Source organism: Pongo abelii, chromosome 6 (genome assembly GCF_028885655.2).
Source record: "Pongo abelii isolate AG06213 chromosome 6, NHGRI_mPonAbe1-v2.0_pri, whole genome shotgun sequence".
Lineage (NCBI taxonomy): Eukaryota > Metazoa > Chordata > Mammalia > Primates > Hominidae > Pongo > Pongo abelii.
Window position 1 is genome coordinate 92,466,674 of NC_071991.2, and position 20,308 is coordinate 92,486,981.

General features: G+C 34.8%; 1 protein-coding gene across 4 annotated transcripts in view; it reads left to right on the forward strand.

Annotated features, from left to right (window-relative positions):
- The window catches only part of SEMA3A (semaphorin 3A), a 518,655-nt gene that overhangs the window by 454,496 nt on the left and 43,851 nt on the right, over positions 1-20,308 (forward strand). For all 4 annotated transcript variants that reach the window (XM_054559577.2, XM_002818291.6, XM_054559578.2 and 1 more), the window contains 3 exons: positions 14,964-15,106; positions 18,053-18,167; positions 18,259-18,328. In XM_054559577.2, coding sequence (XP_054415552.1) covers positions 14,964-15,106; positions 18,053-18,167; positions 18,259-18,328 — 328 coding nt within the window. The remainder of the gene's footprint in view (positions 1-14,963; positions 15,107-18,052; positions 18,168-18,258; positions 18,329-20,308) is intronic.

Here is a 20,308-nt window from a genome sequence, read left to right on the forward strand (position 1 = left end):
TGTGCAACTTTCGCAATCTGCAATGGACAAAAAGCACTGTAAAAATATTTTTTAAGGGCACATAATTATGTCATCCCACATTGAAATATTGAAGAATTGTCTCTTAAACAGTCATTAGAAAACACCACATACTTACAAGATAAAAGAGTTTAGGTGTAGGTCACAATTTAGTAGATAATAATTATCAAATCATGACATAAAATAACAAAAAAAGTTATATAAATTTTGACATATCCATTTAGTCTAAATTAGATTAATATGCCCAGTACTTTCCTTGAAACATGTTTTGTGCTCAGCACTATATTCCTGCAATTCAATTTGAGGCATTCATTCACCATGGTAGAAAAGTTATTCTAAGATATCAGGATGGGAATCAATCAATCAATAATATAGAAATACAAAGTTGAAATGTGACGGAATTGGCTCTCGCCTGTAATCTCAGCACTTTGGGAGGCGAGGCCGAGGCGGGCAGATTGCGAGGTCAGGAGATTGAGACCATCCTGGCTGACATGGTGAAACCCTGTCTCTACTAAAAATACAAAAAAATAAAAAATAAAAATTAGCAGGGGATGGTGCACACGCCTGTAGTCCCAGCTACTCGGGAGGCTGAGGCAGGAGAATCACGTGAACCCAGGTGGCAGAGGTTTCCGTCAGCCGAGATCGTGCTACTGCATTCCAGCCTGGGCAACAGAGTGAGACTCCATCTCAAAATAAATAAATAAGTTAAACAAACAAACAAACAAACTTTATTTATTATATATTTAATTTTCAAAAGTAATTCTATGGCATATAGCCAGTTACATTATAAAAAGTTTTCTATTGAATTATAAGATGTTAAAGACCATAATATTTAAGTAAAAATAATATACTTTGTTGATTTTGTTCCAGTTTAAGGATAAGTGTGAACCATTAGGATAAGGACAGTACTAGCAAAAGAAACTAAATGATATCATTTATCACCCATTATAATTATTGTATTTACATATTGTATTTTCTTAGTTTTGCCTTAATCGTTATATTCACCTAAGTTCACCTTTGCTGAATGTTAAAAACAAATGCTACTTTTTTGTTTTTGGGAAGCATAAAAGTATTTTTCTAATATTTTGATATGAAAAATTTCAAAAACAGGAAAGTTAAAATAATTTTACAGCTATAAAGCTTTGTTTCCCACCTAGATTCTATAAATTTACAATTTACTACAATGTATCATGTATCTCTCCCATCACTCCTCTCTCCATTCACCAATCATCTTTCTTTTTATTAAGGCAAAGTAGCTTCGGACATCAGTATACCCTTCTTACCCGATTAATAATGATATGTCTTTCACTTCCATTTTCAGAAATAATACTTGTATTTTGATGACACACTTTAGAAAACGACACACTTTAGAAAATGATTTTTGGTGGTAAACACATTTCTTAATAATGAAGCAGAAGTAATCAACCATGAGATAACAATAAAGATAGATATTTCACAATAGTACGTTGTTCTAAGTCCAGGTATATCAGCTCTATTATCTTTATAATGTCTCCAAATTCTTACTTTATGAGTGAGAACTCAAGACAGAGATGTTAACTTGCTCATGGTCACACAGTAACTAAATGGTGGAGCTAAACTGGATACTGTGACAGCTTCTTAACACTGCCATCATCTCCATGAAGGCAGTTTATAAACCACAAGCCAATTATGTAAGTATATATAATAGTGTCTGTTTGAGTTCAAGTAACCAAGTACCCTAAAGTGTAATATATTGTTAGGAACTAGAGAGGATTCAAAGATTAATGGCAAACTCTAACTAAAAACAAACAAACAAACTTAGTGAAATAGAAATAGAAACCCAGATTTGTATTGCTCTAAAGAATAAACTAGTGCTGGTTGGCCGGTAACTCACTGAAAATCAAACAAAATACTGCATTATAAAAATGCAGAAGAGAAATTTCCACCTGACAAATTTAGAGAAAGGACTTGTGAAATATATTTGAAAATGGTCTTGAAAAATTGTCATGATTCTTGGTAAAGGAATTTTCATAAATAAAGTAATTTAAGAATAAAAGTTGTGGGAATCCCAAGTGGTAAGATAGGAGGATACAAGGAAATTCAACTGGGAGTGAGCCTAGACTTGGGTATATCCAGGGGTTAGGTAGCAGAGACATTGCATGTATTTTAAAGTCATCTGAATTTGCTTAGTCAATGAAAAACCATTAAAAAATTGTGTATATTTAGAGATATACCTTGTAAATATTGTAAAATATTGATTTGGAAGAAAATTATTTAAAGCAGTGGTCCGTTTTTTTATAGGTACACACACACATAATTTTACTTGCAGTTTTTTTTTAACTTTTATTTTAGGTTTGGGGGTACATGTGAAGGTTTGCTTTATAGGTAAACTCATGTCACAGGGGTTTGTTGTACAGGTTATTTCATCACTCAGGTATTGAGCCTAGTACCCAATAGTTATTTTTTTCTGCTTCTCTCCCTTTTCCCACCCTCTACCCTCAAGTAGAGACCAGTGTCTGTTCCCTTCTTTGTGTTCATAAGTGGTTATCATTTAGCTGCCTCTTATAAGTGAGAACATGCAGTATTTGGTTTTCTGTTCCTGTGTTAGTTTGCTAAGGATAATAGCCTCTGGCTCCATCCATGTTCCTATAAAAGACATGATCTCATTCTTTTTTATGGCTGCATAGTATTCCATGGTGTACATGTACTAATTACATTTTTAAATTCAATTTGTCATTGATGGGCATTTAGGTTGATTCCATGTCTTTGCTATTGTGAACAGTGCTACAAAAAACATTCATGTGCACGTGTCTTTATGGTACAATGATTTATATTCCTCTTGGTATATACCTAGTAATGGGTTCACTGGGTTGCATGGTAGTTCAAAGCAGGGGACTCGTTCTAGAGGTCACATCAATACTCTAGGAGAGAGATGAGAAGACTTTAAATAGAAAACAAATAAATAAGCTAAAAATATTCTAAAAATTATTAGTAGAGAATTGGTAGTAATTGCCAGTTAAATAGATATGGGAGATGAAACTGAAAAGATGAAAGTGGAAAAACATGTTCTCCTCAAAGTCAGGGTTGCGTAAGAGATACAAGGTACTTAATTTGATTTAAGGTACAGAGTCGAGAGCACTCCACACCACAGTGATATTCGTGATGACTTTATGTATTTATGCTTGTAAGTCCAATATCCCAAAGCCTTTCACTTCTTCTTCGGTCATTTGCCTTTATGGGGAAAACTATGAACCGTTGCTTTTGGTTATGACCATTTAGTTCAAATAGACTTATTTTGTAGTGCTGGAAGGTAGCAAGCTTTCCCGCTATTCTCTTGATTAATGATTAAAAAGTATATTAAAATAGCAAACCAAATAACCAAATAGTGTAGAAGTACATGCAACTTAGAGACATATTGCAAATTATATAGGTGCAAACACTCCATGTAGCTTGAGGCAGTAGAAGGAACTCGGCTCTTGTTATGCCCTGGCTCTGCCAGTTACTAGTTTGTACCTTGAACATTCGCTGGGTCTTAATCCCAGGATTTCTTTCTGGGGTATGTGTGGATTAAATAATGCAGATAGTACAGAAGGAAAGGGTGCAATAAACAGTATCTATTATTTTCACTTGCTTTCTGTGTTTATCTTTCATTCTAATCAGCCTTTCTCTCTCTCCTGATGTGACTCATCTTGAACTTTTCTTGGGGTTAAATTATCCCAAAGGCTTTTCACAGTTTCCCAGCCAGCTAGCATCAGAAGTTTTTCCAGGCCTGTTCCTTGGCAGCCAGAGGTTTTTCTATTCCACAGCCAAAAATGATATATCTCCTCTGCTTAGGCTGTTAGCTAAGAATGTGAGATGACCTTATGTTGCATTCCCTGCATTCTTAATGTGCTGAAAGTTCCCATTCATGGTCTATTGATTCTTTGGGGCTTTTGTTTTCTGTATGTTGTGGCATAGCTGAAAAGGGAAGAAACCAGTCACTGTGGCTGCCATCCTGGTGTGCTGGCAGTCATCTGGTGATAATTATCCCCCATTACCAATTTCCCAGCTAGCTTCTTTGTAAATATTTTGAAGCCTGAGACTGTGATATTGGAAATATTAATATAGTTTTATAATTTACATAATTTATAATTAGTCTTTGTTGATCTTAGTTGTCTGTAGCAGGGTTTTAGAATCCTTATCAGCTACCAACTTACTTCCACTGGTAATTTAAGTTTATGTTACCATTATTTATTTTTATTTATTTATTTATTCATTTAAAGACAGGGTCTCGCTTTGTCACCCAGGCTGGAGTGCAGTGGCACCATCTCAGCTCACTGCAACCTCCACCTCCTGAGTTCAAGAGATTCTCCTGCCTCAGCCTCCCAAGTAACTGGGTCCACAGGTGCCCACCACCATGCCCAGCTACTTTTTGTGTTTTAGTAGAGATGGGGTTTCACCATATTGGCCAGGCTGGTCTCGAACTCCTCACCTCAAGTGATCCACCTGCCTCGGCCTCCCAAAGTTCTGGGATTACAGGCATGAGCCACCGCACCTGATCTTATGTTACCATTAACTTTTAAACATATATTTTTATACAATATTTCACAAAGTTTTAAAAACAATGTTATAAATTAATAACAGCTAGCAATTTTGAAGACCAATAATATGCTTGGCATTGGCAGATAGATAGATGTACGTGTATTCCCTAATTAATTCTCCCAACACGCCTCAAAGATATGTACTTTCTGATAGTCAAGTAACTGAGGCTAGTTGATTTCTTTTTCTTTTTTCTTTTATTGTGGTGGGGCATGGGGTGTGCAGGGACAGAGTCTCCGCTCTTGCCCAGGCTGCAGTGCAGTGGTGCGATCTCAGCATACTGCAACCTCCGCCTCCCGGGTTCAAGCAATTCTCGTGCCTCAGCCTCCCGAGTAGCTGGGATTATAGGTGTGTGCCACCATACCTGTCTAATTTTTTTTTTGTATTTTTAGTAGAGATGAGGTTTCATCATGTTGGCCAGGCTGGTCTCAACCTCCTGGCCTCAAGTGATTCACCCGCCTCGGCCTCCCCGTGGTGCTGGGATTACAGGCGTGAGCCACCGCGCCCCGCCAAGTTGATATTTTTGAAGTAACAAATCTAGTGACTGGGAGAAGCCTAATTTCTACCCATTTTCTCTGAATCCTATCACAGAACAGTTTTTATGTAAGTACAGTGAAGGAAAAACTTGCTTCTTTTTATTATGTTGCTTTCTGAAAGAGTTTTCCTTCATAGTGATAATGTCAGTGGGACCTCCTTTAAAGTGTGAAGAAAAGAATGTGTATGTATATTTCTGTGAACTATCTAATTTTTTTTTTTTTTTTTTTGAGACAGAGTCTCAATGTCGCCCAGGCTGGAGTGCAGTGGCGCTATCTAGGCTCACTGCAAGCTCTGCCTCCCGGGTTCACGCCATTCTCCTGCCTCAGCCTCCCGAGTAGCTGGGACTACAGGCGCCCGCCACCACGCCCGGCTAATTTTTTGTATTTTTTAGTAGAGACGGGGTTTCACCGTGTTAGCCAGGATGGTCTCGATCTCCTGACCTCGTGATCCACCCGCCTCGGCCTCCCAAAGTGCTGGGATTACAGGCGTGAGCCATCGCGCCCGGCACTATCTACATTTTAAAGCCTTGTTTTTTCCTTTCATAGATGGTGTTCCTATTGATTCAGAGAGAGAGGGGATTTCTGTCATTTTTCTGTAGTGGGATTATATATTCCTCCTTCCCTGCTCTGCAACCTCTGACATGTTTTTCAAGAGGATTGGCTCAGTGGTTCATGGTGTGAAATTAACTAGGCCTTGCAGCACTTGTGCGAAAGAGTTTATAATTATTAATTCCATTTTTACAAATGAAATTTATATAATTTGTGTCCTAGAAAACCAATATGTATCCCAACTTTTAAATTTACAGATACTACAAATGCCTTAATTAGTCATTCTGTACATTTGATTAATTCTCAGAAAAAATATTTTTGTTCTTGTCCTTTGGGGGGCTTGTTGGTGGAAGGGATAGGTCCAGCCAAATGCTGGTCAAAATGTTGCTGTACTAGACATTCAGTCTGATTCTAATGCTGAGAGTAGCAAAATGCATTCATTATTTAAATAAGCTCAAGCTGCCAAATGAATCATAAGTGCAGCCGCGTGTCCTGTGCCAAGGTGTCATTTTCATTAAGTGTAAGATTGCACCTGAAGGACAGTTTAATTTGCAGCTGCTAAAAATATTTCAACAGAGTGGTACTGTTACAAGTGGCAGGTGGTGCCGAAACGTGAATTTTGCAAGAAATGCCATCTGAGGGATGAGGTATGGAAGAATGTCAAGGAGGTGGTAAAGGAGATAAAGGGGAAAGAGAGAAGAGTGGTTTATTTACTCAGCGTTTATTGCTGTTATCACGACTAAAGATTCCATGCTTCACATGATAGCATTGGCCCAAGATTAGTAAATGTGATTGTTTGTTCAGCTTCCACTATGTGCTGAGGACATTGCAAAATTGCCGTGGTATCTGTAAATACAAAGTTTCTTCCCCAAAGGCATACCACTTAAGCTATGCAGATGCAAGAATCCTTCTCAATTCTATTTACCTTTCATAGTGTTTACATTGCAGTTTTATGGCAGTGAGATTAGTGCACTTTGATCTTGCTAAAATGGATATTGCCACTTCCTTTTGATGTTCAGCTTTTAATATACATTCACAATGACTTTCTGCTTCACAAAGCAAGAAATCTTTTCAAATTAATTTCAAAAATATTTTCTTACACTATTGTTAGATGGCATTTTGTGAACAGAGTAGATAACATTTTCATGTAGAAAGATATCCAGGGTCACTGTATACATTATTAAAGATCTGTATATGTGTCAATTAGTTTCAGTGGCCACATTGAAATCAATAATTTCTATCTGCAGGCTGAAAATAGGTATTCTCTACTTTAATGGGCCACAGGACACAGGTTTAAAAAGAAAACCTAATTATTAGATTTGAGTTTTTCATTTCTGCTTGCCATTTAATGAGAGTGACTGGACATAGAATAGCTTCCTTTGTGAATAACATGAACTTTCTTAGGTTACCAAGGGGAATTAATAAAGTAGGTCAATCTGAATAGATATTGGTAAACCTTTTCCGTAGAGAGTTTTTGATGACAAGGCAAGTTATTGAATTTCTTGTAGTTTCACAGGACAATGGGAATCTCTGATCTCCAACATATGCATTATTCTTAGCTACATAAAATGGAGAGACATGTTTTCTATTATTTTAATCCTATTGACAAAATCTAATTCTGAAGAATTGCAAATAGAAAATTTTAATGCATTAATTATCTAGTGCAAAGAAAAGAACAGCTTCTTCTAGGTTAAAAGAACATTCATAAAATTTCAAAAAAGCATTTTGAAAACCTGCCATTGTATAATATCTTGCAGAAATAGTAGCGAATTTAAAGAAGCATGTGTAAGCATTTCTTTAACTGACAACCTAAACATTTTCGAGTCTATGATGAGCTCAACTCATCCAAAAAACTTGTAAACCATGCCAAAAAACAAGAAAATGTAATTCCTTCTTTCAAAAGAACCTACCCATTTTTAGTTCAGGAGATTCATTTATGTATTAATTCATTCATTGAGTCATTTGGGAACTATGCACTGTTTCAGGATTTATGCTTAGCAAGAAAGGAAAAGAAAAAAATAGGGATATTAGTTTACAAGAAGATGGAGGGAAACAAGTGATTAAGATAGAGTTTTACAGATTCTAATTGTGGAATATGCACCAGATGCCAGGGAAAGTTTGTGTGTTAAAAGGCAATAGACCATACAACGTGGTTTGGAGATGGTAAGGCCGGAGGCAGGGAAAAAACAGAGTGAATGTGACTGCCAGGAGAGAAAAGATAAGGGCCTACATGTGGATAGTTTCAGTGGGAAAGATTAAAAATAAGCTTACTGGAAAACATTGTTATATATAGAAGCTGAAGGCAAGAGAGGGAGAAATATAGGGCAAATGCCTGTCATAAGACAAATATGAAAATGCAGATATTATAAAAAGAATTAAATGTTATAAAATAAGTAGAAGCAAATATTCTTTCCGTGTCATGTGAACAACAAATTTATAAGGATAGTAGATAAGGTGTTGTAGAATGATAAACAGTTTAATTAAAGGATTCCTAATGAGAGTCTGTGGTCAGTTCTGGTGGAAAGATATATCAAGGTTAGTTAATGCATATTAGGAACACTGTGAATAATGTAACTGACAAGGTTTCCCATTTCCCTATTGTGCTAAAAAACTTGGAAGCCAAAATCGTGACCCACCTCAAGTATATATATTGATCCATGTGGTAGATACTTTTAGCCTTTGTCCTGACAGAGTAACGTCAGTACATCAGTTTTGTTTTTTTGGTTTGTATGTCTTAAATTGTGTTAATTTCTCAAATCTATGAAACCTGAAATCTGTTCTGGAAAATGTATTGTATAAATGCATTCATATTTATTTTTGTACACTGTATGGGGGGCTTAGAGGAAATAGATAATGCATGGGGAAGACCAGTTATATTATTCCAAAATATTACTGTAAAATAATAAGGACACGAATTATACTGGCAACATTAAGATTATAAAACAAGAAAAGAAAATGAAAACCACATAAATACTTTTGGTGTTAAATTTAGAGCACTGAAAAAGAAGTCTTGCAAGAGATGGAAAATTTTAAGGTAAAATAACATTTTATTTTGATGAGATTTACCAAAACGAAAAAGGTAGGAGCAGAAGCAGTTTTAAGAGGAAAGTTTATAAGTAAGAAACTTATAAACTTAAGAAATTACTTGATATTTCTTATAAAATTAAGAAATAGGTATGATAAATTAAAGTTGTAGTGAGATATCTAGATAGAAATTTTTATCCAGAATTTTGAAATGCAGCATTGGGTCTAAAAAAAAAATAGGAAAGTTGACGTAGCTTGATGAAGTTGAAGCTATAGAAATATATAAGTTCTCAAAGAGAAATAAATAAAGATAAGATCATTAACAGCCGGGCACAGTGGCTCATGCCTGTAATCCAGCACTTTGGGAAGCCAAGGTAGGACAAGACCAGCCTTGTCAACACGGTGAAACCCTATCTCTACTAAAAATACAAAAATCAGCTAGGTGTGGTGGCATTGCCTGTAATCCCAACTACTTGGGAGGCTGAGGCAGGAGAATCACTTGAACCCGGGTGGTGGAGGTTGCAGTGGGCCGAGATCATGCCAGTGCACTCCAGCCTGGGCAACAGAGTGAGACTCCATCTCAAAAAAAAAAGAAAGAAAAAAATCATTAACAATGTTGAAATAGTGAAAGAAACACTAGGTGATGACTTCATTTATAGAAGTAAAAGAAAATAAAGGACACCTAAAGAAAAATTTAAGAATATATATAGAAATTTAGAAAAAGGGAAAGAAAAGTCATGAATGAAATAGTGAAGTTTAGATAGCTTACAATTCAGGTTCAGAGTCAGAAAAGCCACAAGAAGCCAGAAAAAGCAATGGAAATATTAGAAACATGTGAAATTGTATTGTGCCAATGTCTGAAGACAACTGAAGCAGGATAAATATACAAATCTATTTTTTTTATTTGATAGTTCCGGTTGATTATCAATACAATAGTAGTGAAGGATGCAAAACAGCAGGATATACATGTACCCATTGAAAAAGTCCTCTGGTTTAAAGAATGAATGCAAGGAATCATGAGACTCTAGAGCATACAGTGCCTGTGGGAGTTTATTTTCAGGATAAAGAAATTTTAAAATACATATTTGTATTTAAAGAGAGTCATTAAGAAGGGAAAGAATAAAAATCTAAGGAAGAACTATATCTCCTTCCTTTCTGCAACTCCCCACTTGTGAGAATCCTTTCTACTTTTCCTCACCTTTCTCCAGGTCTTAGGTTCTCTTCTCTCTTTTTTTTTTTTTTTTTCTTTTTACTCTGTACACTCCTAATCACTCCACTGGCTCAGTTTCAAATAACTTCAACTCTAGTTCACATTTCCTTCCTAAGCTTTTTTTATTCATGACCTCTGGGTCTTCACAAGGCTCTCACTCTAAAGACGCACTAAACAGAGCTTGTCTTCCTTCCATCTCTCAAATCTTCCCTTGCTCACATGCTCTCTCAGTAACTCCTCTACAAGCAATTATTCAAATCAGAAGTTTCTTTTTTATGATTTACTATTTCTTACATTCGACATATTATCAACGAGCATAATTCATCAATTCTATTTTCAGTTGATCTCTGCATGGCTCCTTTCTCTATCCTCACTACCCCATCCATACCCAGGTCACTGTCCTTTCTCATTTGTGTTTCTATGACAACCACCAAACTGGTCTTCCTGCCTTCCTTTTGGCCTAACTGCAATTGTTTTTTGTTGTTGTTTTTTGTTTGTTTTGTTTTTCTCTGCAGCAACCAGAGTGATCCTCTGAAAATATACTCCTGACAATGTCATTACCAGGTCTAGAACACTTCAGTGGCTTTGTCCAGAGCCAGCAGGCCAGATATATTTCTGAACATGACTTCCTGCATATTCTGGTCTCTGCTTAACTTACTGTCATAATTTCTGACCACCTCCCTTTTTCTTGACTACTCTCTGTGTGTACAACTTTCTCCATTGTTTCTGTGATTTTGCAAATGCATTCCTTCACCTGAGATGTTTCTGGTTATTCTTCAGATCTTGAAGTATATGTCATATCTTCTGACTAAGACTTATGCAAATTCTTTCTGGTGTATTCCTTCAATGCCCTATCTCCCATGGCATTTTTTTCTAAGCTCTTATTTTTGTTCTTTCTGTGCAGTTTAACAATTGTTCAGTCTAATTATCAGAATTCCCTTGAAGATAATAACTACAATGTAGACAAAAAACATTTTACCTTAATATGCCCTAATCTTCCACAATTCAGAGTATACAGTAGGTGCTTAACACTTATTTTATAAATGAAAGTATAGATGGTAAGTGATTGCATGAAGAATAAAGTTATTTGAGCAATAGTTTGTAGAATATTGGATTGAGACCACATAGTGAGAGATCTTAGATTTAAAAATGAGAAAAGATCATTCTTCCCTGAAAGGAAGAGAAATTCGGAGGTGAAGGAAGGAAAAGGAGGGAATTATTACTAAATGGCTTTGGTCCTATCAGTACAGCAGGTAACAACACCATCTTTAGAAAATAAATTAAAGATGTATATTTGTCGATTTGAGGAAGAGCAGGATGCTTTAAAACAGTTGTTGATAATCTGTAGTGATCTTAGAAGAAAATAAAACAATTTCTTAGCAACACTAGGGTTCTTGTTTAGGAAAAATAGCTTCAATTTATAGCAGATATATTTACTATGAGTACATGGGGTTTTAAACCCTTGCTTAAGTGTAGGACAAAGGGAAAAAAATCTGGGGATTTATAAAGCTGGTACAGTGGAGATTCCAGCAGCCAAGAAATCCTAGATAATAGGGAAGACAATTGGAATGACTGATTTGAAGGTTCGGATTGAATAAAGAGGTGATTCATCAGTGAGGGGATGAATACACTTAGAGAATAAGAGAGAGGGCTAAGAGGACAAAACATAACAAGGAAGGGGAAGGCAATGTTTGTGGGACTGAAGAAGTAGAAAATGTGTGGTGAGCAGAGGTTTTGACCAAAAAGCAGATTTTCTAAATGTGAAACATTAGAAGAATGGCTCATTTTAAATTGTTGGAAGAGATCAGCTAAAATCAAGTCCTGTTTTATTTGGAAATGGGAATGATTGTTTTTCAAGTCTGAGATATAACCTAAATTTCTTGAACACAAGTTGTGTTAAATTGACAGTGTTTTTCTTGGATATTCTCATTTTCTGTGTTAATGAATTTGGTTTTCATTTTCTGTGTATACTTCTATTTTTTGGCTGTACCTGAAACTAGATGAGATTGTTAATTCACATGCAAAAATCCCCACATCTGTAGTTATCATATATTGAAGAAGACACTAAAATTGAAGGTTCTTTCAGCAATGAATATACTTGATAATTTGATTGAGTTATTTCCCACTAGAGTCCACATTTGTAAGATAATAATTATCCTCACATATTTTAGAGAGGTCAGTGCAGTGCTCAATGACACCTTCACTCATGCCGAAACACCAAGAGAACATAAGAATCTATACATGTAAAATATTGTTTTCTTTGTTGTCATTTTCATGCTTTTAACATTGCTTTTGTTAGACTGTGGCTTTCTGAGAACAAGGATTATATATTATGGATACTCTTTTCTACATGGCGTCTTGCACATATTTGTGATCTAATAACAGGCAACTGAATTTAATTACTTAGAGTTCTTTAAGTTATTCAAGTGTTTGTATGAACAACTACACTAATTTGGGAGGTAATAGTAGACCAACTTCTCCCTCCATTGTTCCAGTATTAAAGCAGAAGAATGTATGATTGTTTTCATTTTTATTCTGCAGTTGGATTATAATATCCTCAAACTTACCATGTGGTGGAGGCTTCCTTTCAGTATCATCATAATGATGTTAATATAGTATATTTGTTAACATTTTACAAATTTGTTTCACATGTCTTAGGCTTAAAATATTTGTTTTTATATGAACTATTTATGACAGACAAGCTGAATAGGTCTCAGTTTGAAGTAACTCGATTTGAAATAAACATAATTTGAAAATTATGCATCTGAGCTCAGAGAGGGAAGAGTCTTGTTAAAGGACACAGAAGCTACAAGTGACTAAATTAAATCACTGCACACACAGGTTTCTTTTTCTTTTTTTTTTTTTTTTGAGACGGAGTCTTGCTCTGTTGCCCAGGCTGGACTGCAGTGGCGCGATCTCGGCTCACTGCAAGTTCTGCCTCCCAGTTTCATGCTATTCTCCTGCCTCAGCCTCCCAAGTAGCTGGGACTACAGGCGCCTGCCACCACGCTCGGCTAATTTTTTGTATTTTTAGTAGAGACGGGGTTTCACTGTGTTAGCCAGGATGGTCTGGATCTCCTGATTTTGTGATCCACCCGCCTCGGCCTCCCAAAGTGCAGGGATTACAGGCGTGAGCCGCTGCGCCCAGCCAGGTTTCTGTTACATATGTGCTCACACACAAACACACACACATATTTCTGGAGCCTAACTTTACCAATGTGATAGTAATTCTTCAGTTTGTGACAGTAATTCCTAACATGTCACATTAATTATTCTGCTCACCATCCATCACGAGAATACATACTCCTCATTATATATGCATATTTACATATATAATATATATGTATGAATATGAACAAGTAGAAATTTTTGAACAAAAGAAAGCTTTGCAACAGTTATCCAGGTTAGAGTATTGTATTATTGTATGGATCTTTTAAAAAAGCTGGTGCTAAGCAATTCTACTTTAAAACTATTATTCTCCTATTCTTATTCACTGGCACACTGAGCTTTAAATATGAACAGGTAATATTTCATATGTTTCATGTTATTTCCAGAATCTGTATAATTTCTCTAAAAAGGATAGTAAAGTGTGGCCTTGTGAAATATACTTGAATGTATGGTCCCAGAGCAAATGTTAAAAGGTTACAAGCATAGGACACATGATAATGATGATTATTCACAGGTGTAAAGATCAGGACTAAATAACTTGGATTACATGTAGATAAAGCTAGTTTCAAGTTCTGATCTCTTCCTGGTCTCTTAAGAATGGTGTTGACCTGTACGTGTATATTTCCTTGTTACCTGGATAAAATAATACACTAAAGGATAAAGGTAGATTATTGTAAGAATATAAATGTCTGCAGTATCCTAAGTGCCTTCAGTGAGGTACACTTCGCTTCATTGCACATAGCATCTTAAAGCTATGAAGCTATTACATATTTTATATAGTTTGTGAGGCACAGGCATATCAACCCAAGAACATTCAAAAGTACTTTTTGAAGTGGAGTTCTAAATATTGCTGATATACATTCTGTATAACCTAGACAGTCCCCTCCCCTCACCATTTTTCTTTTCTTTTCTCATTGCACAGATATCCATGACTGCCTATCAAGTTTTAAGCTCTAGGTTCACCGAATCAAAAAAAAAATACGACAAATCCTTATTCTCATGGAATGTATATTTCATTGGGGTGGCAGTGGAGACAGACAATAAGCAAAGGAAGATTAGATAGATAAATGGATAGATTAATCAATAAATAGTTTGGGAGATGTATCATACCAGACAATAAATCCAATTAAGATATTGGAGAGTTTGGAGAAGGAGTGATAGAGCAGAGGTTCATTCTGGCTGTCGTGTGCAGACAAGGGTTGGTAAGGTAGAAACTAAGAAACTATTTAGGAATCTATTGTAATAATTCAGATTGGCAATACATTCCTGAAGGAAGGTGATATTGAAGAATGTGGTAAGAAATGGTGATACGTAGGGATATGCTGATAGATAGAATGTTGGGTATGAGAGAAAGGGAGAATTCAAGGGTGGCCAGGATTTTTTCCTGTGTATCTAGTGGAATGACACTGCCATTTACAGGAAAGGGGAATGACAGGAGAGAATTTATTTTGTTTTATATGGATTTCACTTTTCCCTTCCCACCCAGTCTTTGCTGAAAACTGAAATAGACCAATTAGTATTTTGATTTAAATTCTTATGCTTAAAAGAAAGAATAACAATGGTGACAGCAATAAGTAATATTTGATAGTACTTATAGTTTGCAAAATATTTTAATATCCAGTAACGCGTCTGCAATGTATGATCACCCTGAAGATTTCTTTCTGCACCTACTCCTAACCTTCAGAACAAAATAAATACATTTTTCTAGAGATATAAGGTATTTTGTAAGATACTTTAAAATGCATAAAGAACAGTTAATATGTACCTACAAAATGAACAAACGAAAGATACGTTTCTTGAAATATATCAATTAAGAGTTAAGAAAAAGTAAAAATGGACTGTTCAGAATGGTATTATTTATTAAGCTGTGAATTAATATATATGCTATAATTTGTCTCTCAGATCCAAAGTTCATTAGTGCCCACCTCATCTCAGAGAGTGACAATCCTGAAGATGACAAAGTATACTTTTTCTTCCGTGAAAATGCAATAGATGGAGAACACTCTGGAAAAGCTACTCACGCTAGAATAGGTCAGATATGCAAGGTGAGGTAAAGAAAAAAAAAACTGAGAAGGATGTCATTTTCCCATAACAGCTTTGCTTTTTAAAATTTTCTACCTGTGCGCATATACAATAAAAATTATGGCTAAAGCTTGACTGATATAACAAATAAATGGTAAATAATGATTGAATATTATAGTTGGTTATGAGTAACTCTTCGCAGTCAAATATGCAGGTACAGGTTGTGAGGTAACTGGCATTATTTCACAATTACATTACATAATATCTGTTTGAAATTCTAGAGTAACAAAATAATTTTATTTTACCTGGGAGAAGATAATTTATGTTTTTTCAGTCCTAGCACAGTTTTCTCTACCTTGTAAGTTTTTTAGTTTTGGTTTTGTTTTGTTTTGTTTTGAGACAGAGTCTTGCTCTGTCCCCTAGGCTGGAGTGCAGTGATGCAATCTCAGCTCACTGCAAACTCCGCATCCCTGGTTCAAGTGATTCTCCCACTTCAGCCTCCCAAGTAGCTGGGATTACAGGCACCTGCCTTCATGCCTAGCTAAGTTTTGTATTTTTAGTAGAGACAGGGTTTCACCATGTTGGCCAGGCTGGTCTTGAACTCCTGATCTCAGGTGATCAGCCCCCCTCGGCCTCCCAAAGTGCTGGGATTACAGGCGTGAACCACTGCACCCTGCCTACCTTGTAAGTTTTGAATAAATATTTGTTGTTGGAAGATGTGAAGTATTCATTTAAGAGAGAAAAACATGAAAGCTCGTTTTTACAAACTGATTGTAGCATCCTATGTAAACATATACACACACACACACAAACACCCACACAAAAACAGTTTTGAAGCTGTGAGCTTTACCTATCTGAGGTATTTCACTTATTGTGTGGCATAATGTCAAATGTAATATTGCATTATACTGTTAGATACATAGAATAAAAATTGCTCAATAAACACTTATAGATTAATTAGTATCATCAGTGTGAAAATATAATAGTTCCATTTGTTTCCCTCTACGGTGCATAGTGCAGTATTCCTGCACTATGAAAAAGTTAACTGTTAGTATATATTAAAGCACCCTTCAAATAAAGAAAATCATAAGGCCACATTCAATGACTGTCTTAAAATTGAATTCTATCTTTTGAAGAAAGCATCCTGAAATTTAAAAAATCTGTTTCTTTCTATGTGTGACCTGTTACCCCAATATGATCTAATTATTATCTCTAGTATATTCAATTACTGAAAAATTAAAAGTTTTCAATACTTGAAAACATACAAATAGCATGTGAAGTAGATGAGACTTTTTTCTCCACAAAATACATGTCATATTTAAAAGCACTACTTTCAAGGCTTAAAAAAAAATCTTTAAGGTGTTTAAAAGTATATAAATAAAATATAAATCAGTTTTACTTTAAAGTAACATGTTCTTTCAATATATGTACATAAATATCGTTTTTGAAAACTATAGCTTCTAGTAAACACATACCTCAATAACAGAATTTATTACTATGCTTAGGTTAAATCAGTTTTCTTCAAGTTGAGAAGACTTTCAAAATGTTTTCTCTGGAATGAGTTTCCTTTATTAACGGTTATTCAAATATTTTCTCAACGTGTTGTTTGTAAAATATAAATTGCTTCAACTCCTTCAGCTTATAAAATATTTGAGGCTAGCGTGCTTTTGTTTGAGATCTATTTTTTGTATGGGTATTTAGGGCATATATTTATCATCCATTCGTTAAATATTCACTGAATGCCTACTGTGTACAAGCACTGGCTGTGAACCAGCCTATGTAGGTAAGATCTCAATGCATAGTAGGTAGGAGAGAGAGCATTATACTAAAACAAAACGAATCCATTCATTGCAGAGTAGAAAGGAAGGTTAAGTGATTTTTAAAGAGTCTATCATTTATTTTAATAGACAAAAATTGTATACATTTACTGTGTACAATACGATGTTTTAAAATGTGCATGCATTGTGAAATGGCTAGATCATGCTAATTAATATGCATGATCTCACATATTTATAATCCTTTGTGGTGAGAAGACTTAAAATCTACTCTTTTCACAATTTTCAATAATATAATTCATTTTTATTAATTAAAGTCATGGTGTTGTACAATAGATCTCTTAAACTCATTTCTCCTAAGTGAAATTTTATATCTTGGACAAAATCTCTTCATCCCTCCCCCAAAGCCCCTGGTAACCACCATTCTACTCTCTGCATCTGTGAGTTCAGCTTCTTATATTCCACATATAAGTGAGGTCATGTGGTATTTGTCTTTCTGTGCTTGTCTTATTTCTGTTAACATAATGTCCCCCGGTTTATTCATGTTGTCTCAAATGACAAGATTTCCTTCTTGATTTTTGTTTTTAAACTGTAAATTGACAATTATGATTATATAAATTTATGAGTACAAAGCAATGTTATGATTTAGGAATATAATGTGGAATAATTAAATCAACTAATTAACACACCCATCACCTCAAATACTTATTTTTTGTGGTGAGAGCATTTGAAATTTACTCTCTTACTATGATTTTGAAATGTATAATACATTATTATTTATGATACCACATTGTGCAACATATCTCAAAGAAAAAACTGTTTTTTCCTCTTATCTAATTGATTTCCTTTTTTTTTAAGGCTGAATTGTAGACCATTGTGTAAATGGACCACAATTTCTTTATCCATTGATCTGTAGATGAACATGAATTGACTTTATAAGTAATCCCTTGAATAAATAAAGGGACTACTCACAATAAATATCCCTTAAAAAGTCAAAAAAGCTTGAGGGAACGGTTTGACCACAAATGTAACAATAAGTGATAGTTACCTATATCTGGTCATTTAAAATGATTAGGAACTTCTAAAACATGAGAAACTGTATTTTATGTTTGTCTGAAGATATGAAGAAAATAGAAATATTTTAAATTATCATTTTCATTAACAGTGCCTAACACTGGTGTTCCCTTCTTTCAGAATGACTTTGGAGGGCACAGAAGTCTGGTGAATAAATGGACAACGTTCCTCAAAGCTCGTCTGATTTGCTCAGTGCCAGGTCCAAATGGCATTGACACTCATTTTGATGAACTGCGTAAGAAGCTAGTGTTTATGTATAGAGAATATTTGTTCAGACTTTGCCATTCCATAAAAAAGCAACTTTCTCCAATTTTGTTTTTAAACAGAGGATGTATTCCTAATGAACTTTAAAGATCCTAAAAATCCAATTGTATATGGAGTGTTTACGACTTCCAGGTAAATAACTTTTTAACTACCTTATAGAAACTTCGTGTTATTTAGGTGGTATCCCAAGTACTCATAATTTGTGAAAGTATATTTTTGAAAGACAAGTGTTGCTTTAACCTTTGAGCTGTTGTGTATTCTTGAGTGACTGAAAGAAGTTATGATCTACGTAGATGTTTGTTTTTTAAATCAATTTTAGAAAAAATCATCATTGTAATGATGTGAATATGTAATGGTGAAACAGTTTGAAATGTTCATGTCATCTTATGCATATCTTTGACTTTAAACCTTGGAATATAATGTAAAATATTATAGAGATGGAAGTCTGAGTTTTGGGAAGAGTTTGTAGGGATATAAATTAAGGATGGAAAAGTTAATTTAAAATTTGTAGAAAATACAATGGAAAAAATTCTCTGTCTCTTGATCTCTGTCACTTTAGTCAATTGCTAATGAATGAGATGAGAGAAAAGCCCATCAGCAATTCCACTGAAAGTCCTATCTTTGACCAGATGATTAGCATGGGAATCTGGGGACAAAATACATCTAGAAATGTCAAAACAGTCCATGGTTCTTCTCAGTATGTCTATTCCACAGATAGGATATTTGCTACACTTTTCTGCGGTCTTTAAACCTTTAAAACTAGAACTAAACTGGAAATGTATACGTTTGGAGAAAGTTGATTGTTTACAAAAGAAATGTTTTAATTGCTTTTAGGTAATTTAAAAAATTCTCAACCTTTTAGCTAAGATTGTGTGAAAAGTTATTAATACAACAATTGAAGACACTTTACGTAGTGTAAATAGTTTTAAAGCTTTTTAAGTCAATAAATAGATTCTCTTTGTAAAAAAATCTACTTTTTTTTTTCTGAGGCTCCATTTAGTTTTTTATTATCTACCTTGTAACCCAGATTTTAAAATAATCATGTAAAAAGACATAAACAAAATAAACAAAAACCTTCAGCATTACAGCACTAGGGTTACATTATAACCACATAAAAAGACATAATAAAAACAAACAAAAATCTTCACCATTACAGCACATAATAAAAACAAACAAAAACCTTCAGCATTATAGCATTATGACTGGGTTTTTTTTTGTTGTTTTTTTTTTTTTTTGTAACCAGTGTCAAACTCAAACTTAATTTCCTTGTCCTTTTATCCCTGCCCTGCTTTTCCTGCTCTTTCTCCACTGGCTCCTTACCTTCTTCCTTCCCCTTCTACTTCCTCTCTTTCTCTCTCTTCCTCTTGCCTCCTTCCCTCTTTCCTCATCCTTCTCCTTTTCCTATTTCTCATCCTCCCTAAGTCTCTTGCTGTCAATTAAGCAGAGATTATTTCCCTCCAGACTATTACATTCAGTATAAAGTTCACATTACCTGGGGTTGTTGAAAGAAACACATGTACATTTACATACATATAAAGAAGGATATGCATTGGGATACGTATGAAATGTTAAAATAAAAATAATTTAAAATCAAAAGTCAGGAAAAGTACTGCAAGTAACTTTGATAGCAAAGAAAATGAGTAACTGCAATGTCCAACACTGTTTTATTCCGTAACTATTAAAGCCATTACAAATTGCTTGGTTGTTTTTACTCAATAATTTTAAAAAGTCACATAAAAATTAAGAAATCCATATTCCTAAAACTATTTGCAGTTCTGCATACCTAAATAGTATTTCTTCCCTTTGGAAAAAATAAAACCAGAATGACTAAGCTATAGAACTTGAGAGACTCAGATAAATATGAATCCATTTCTTCCGTTTCCTCATTGCTTAGTGCAGTGGCTCAAATTTGAGTGTGCATCAGAATCTCCTAGAGGGCATGATAAAATTCAGATTCCTAGGCATTGCCTCCAGAGTTTCTGACTCAATAGAAATTAAATGGGACCTAAGAATATGCAGTTCAAACAAGTACCCAGGTGATGCCCATGTTGTTTGTCTAGGGACCACCTTTTGAGAGCTAGAGATAAAATAATTTCACCTCTTTATGTTAAT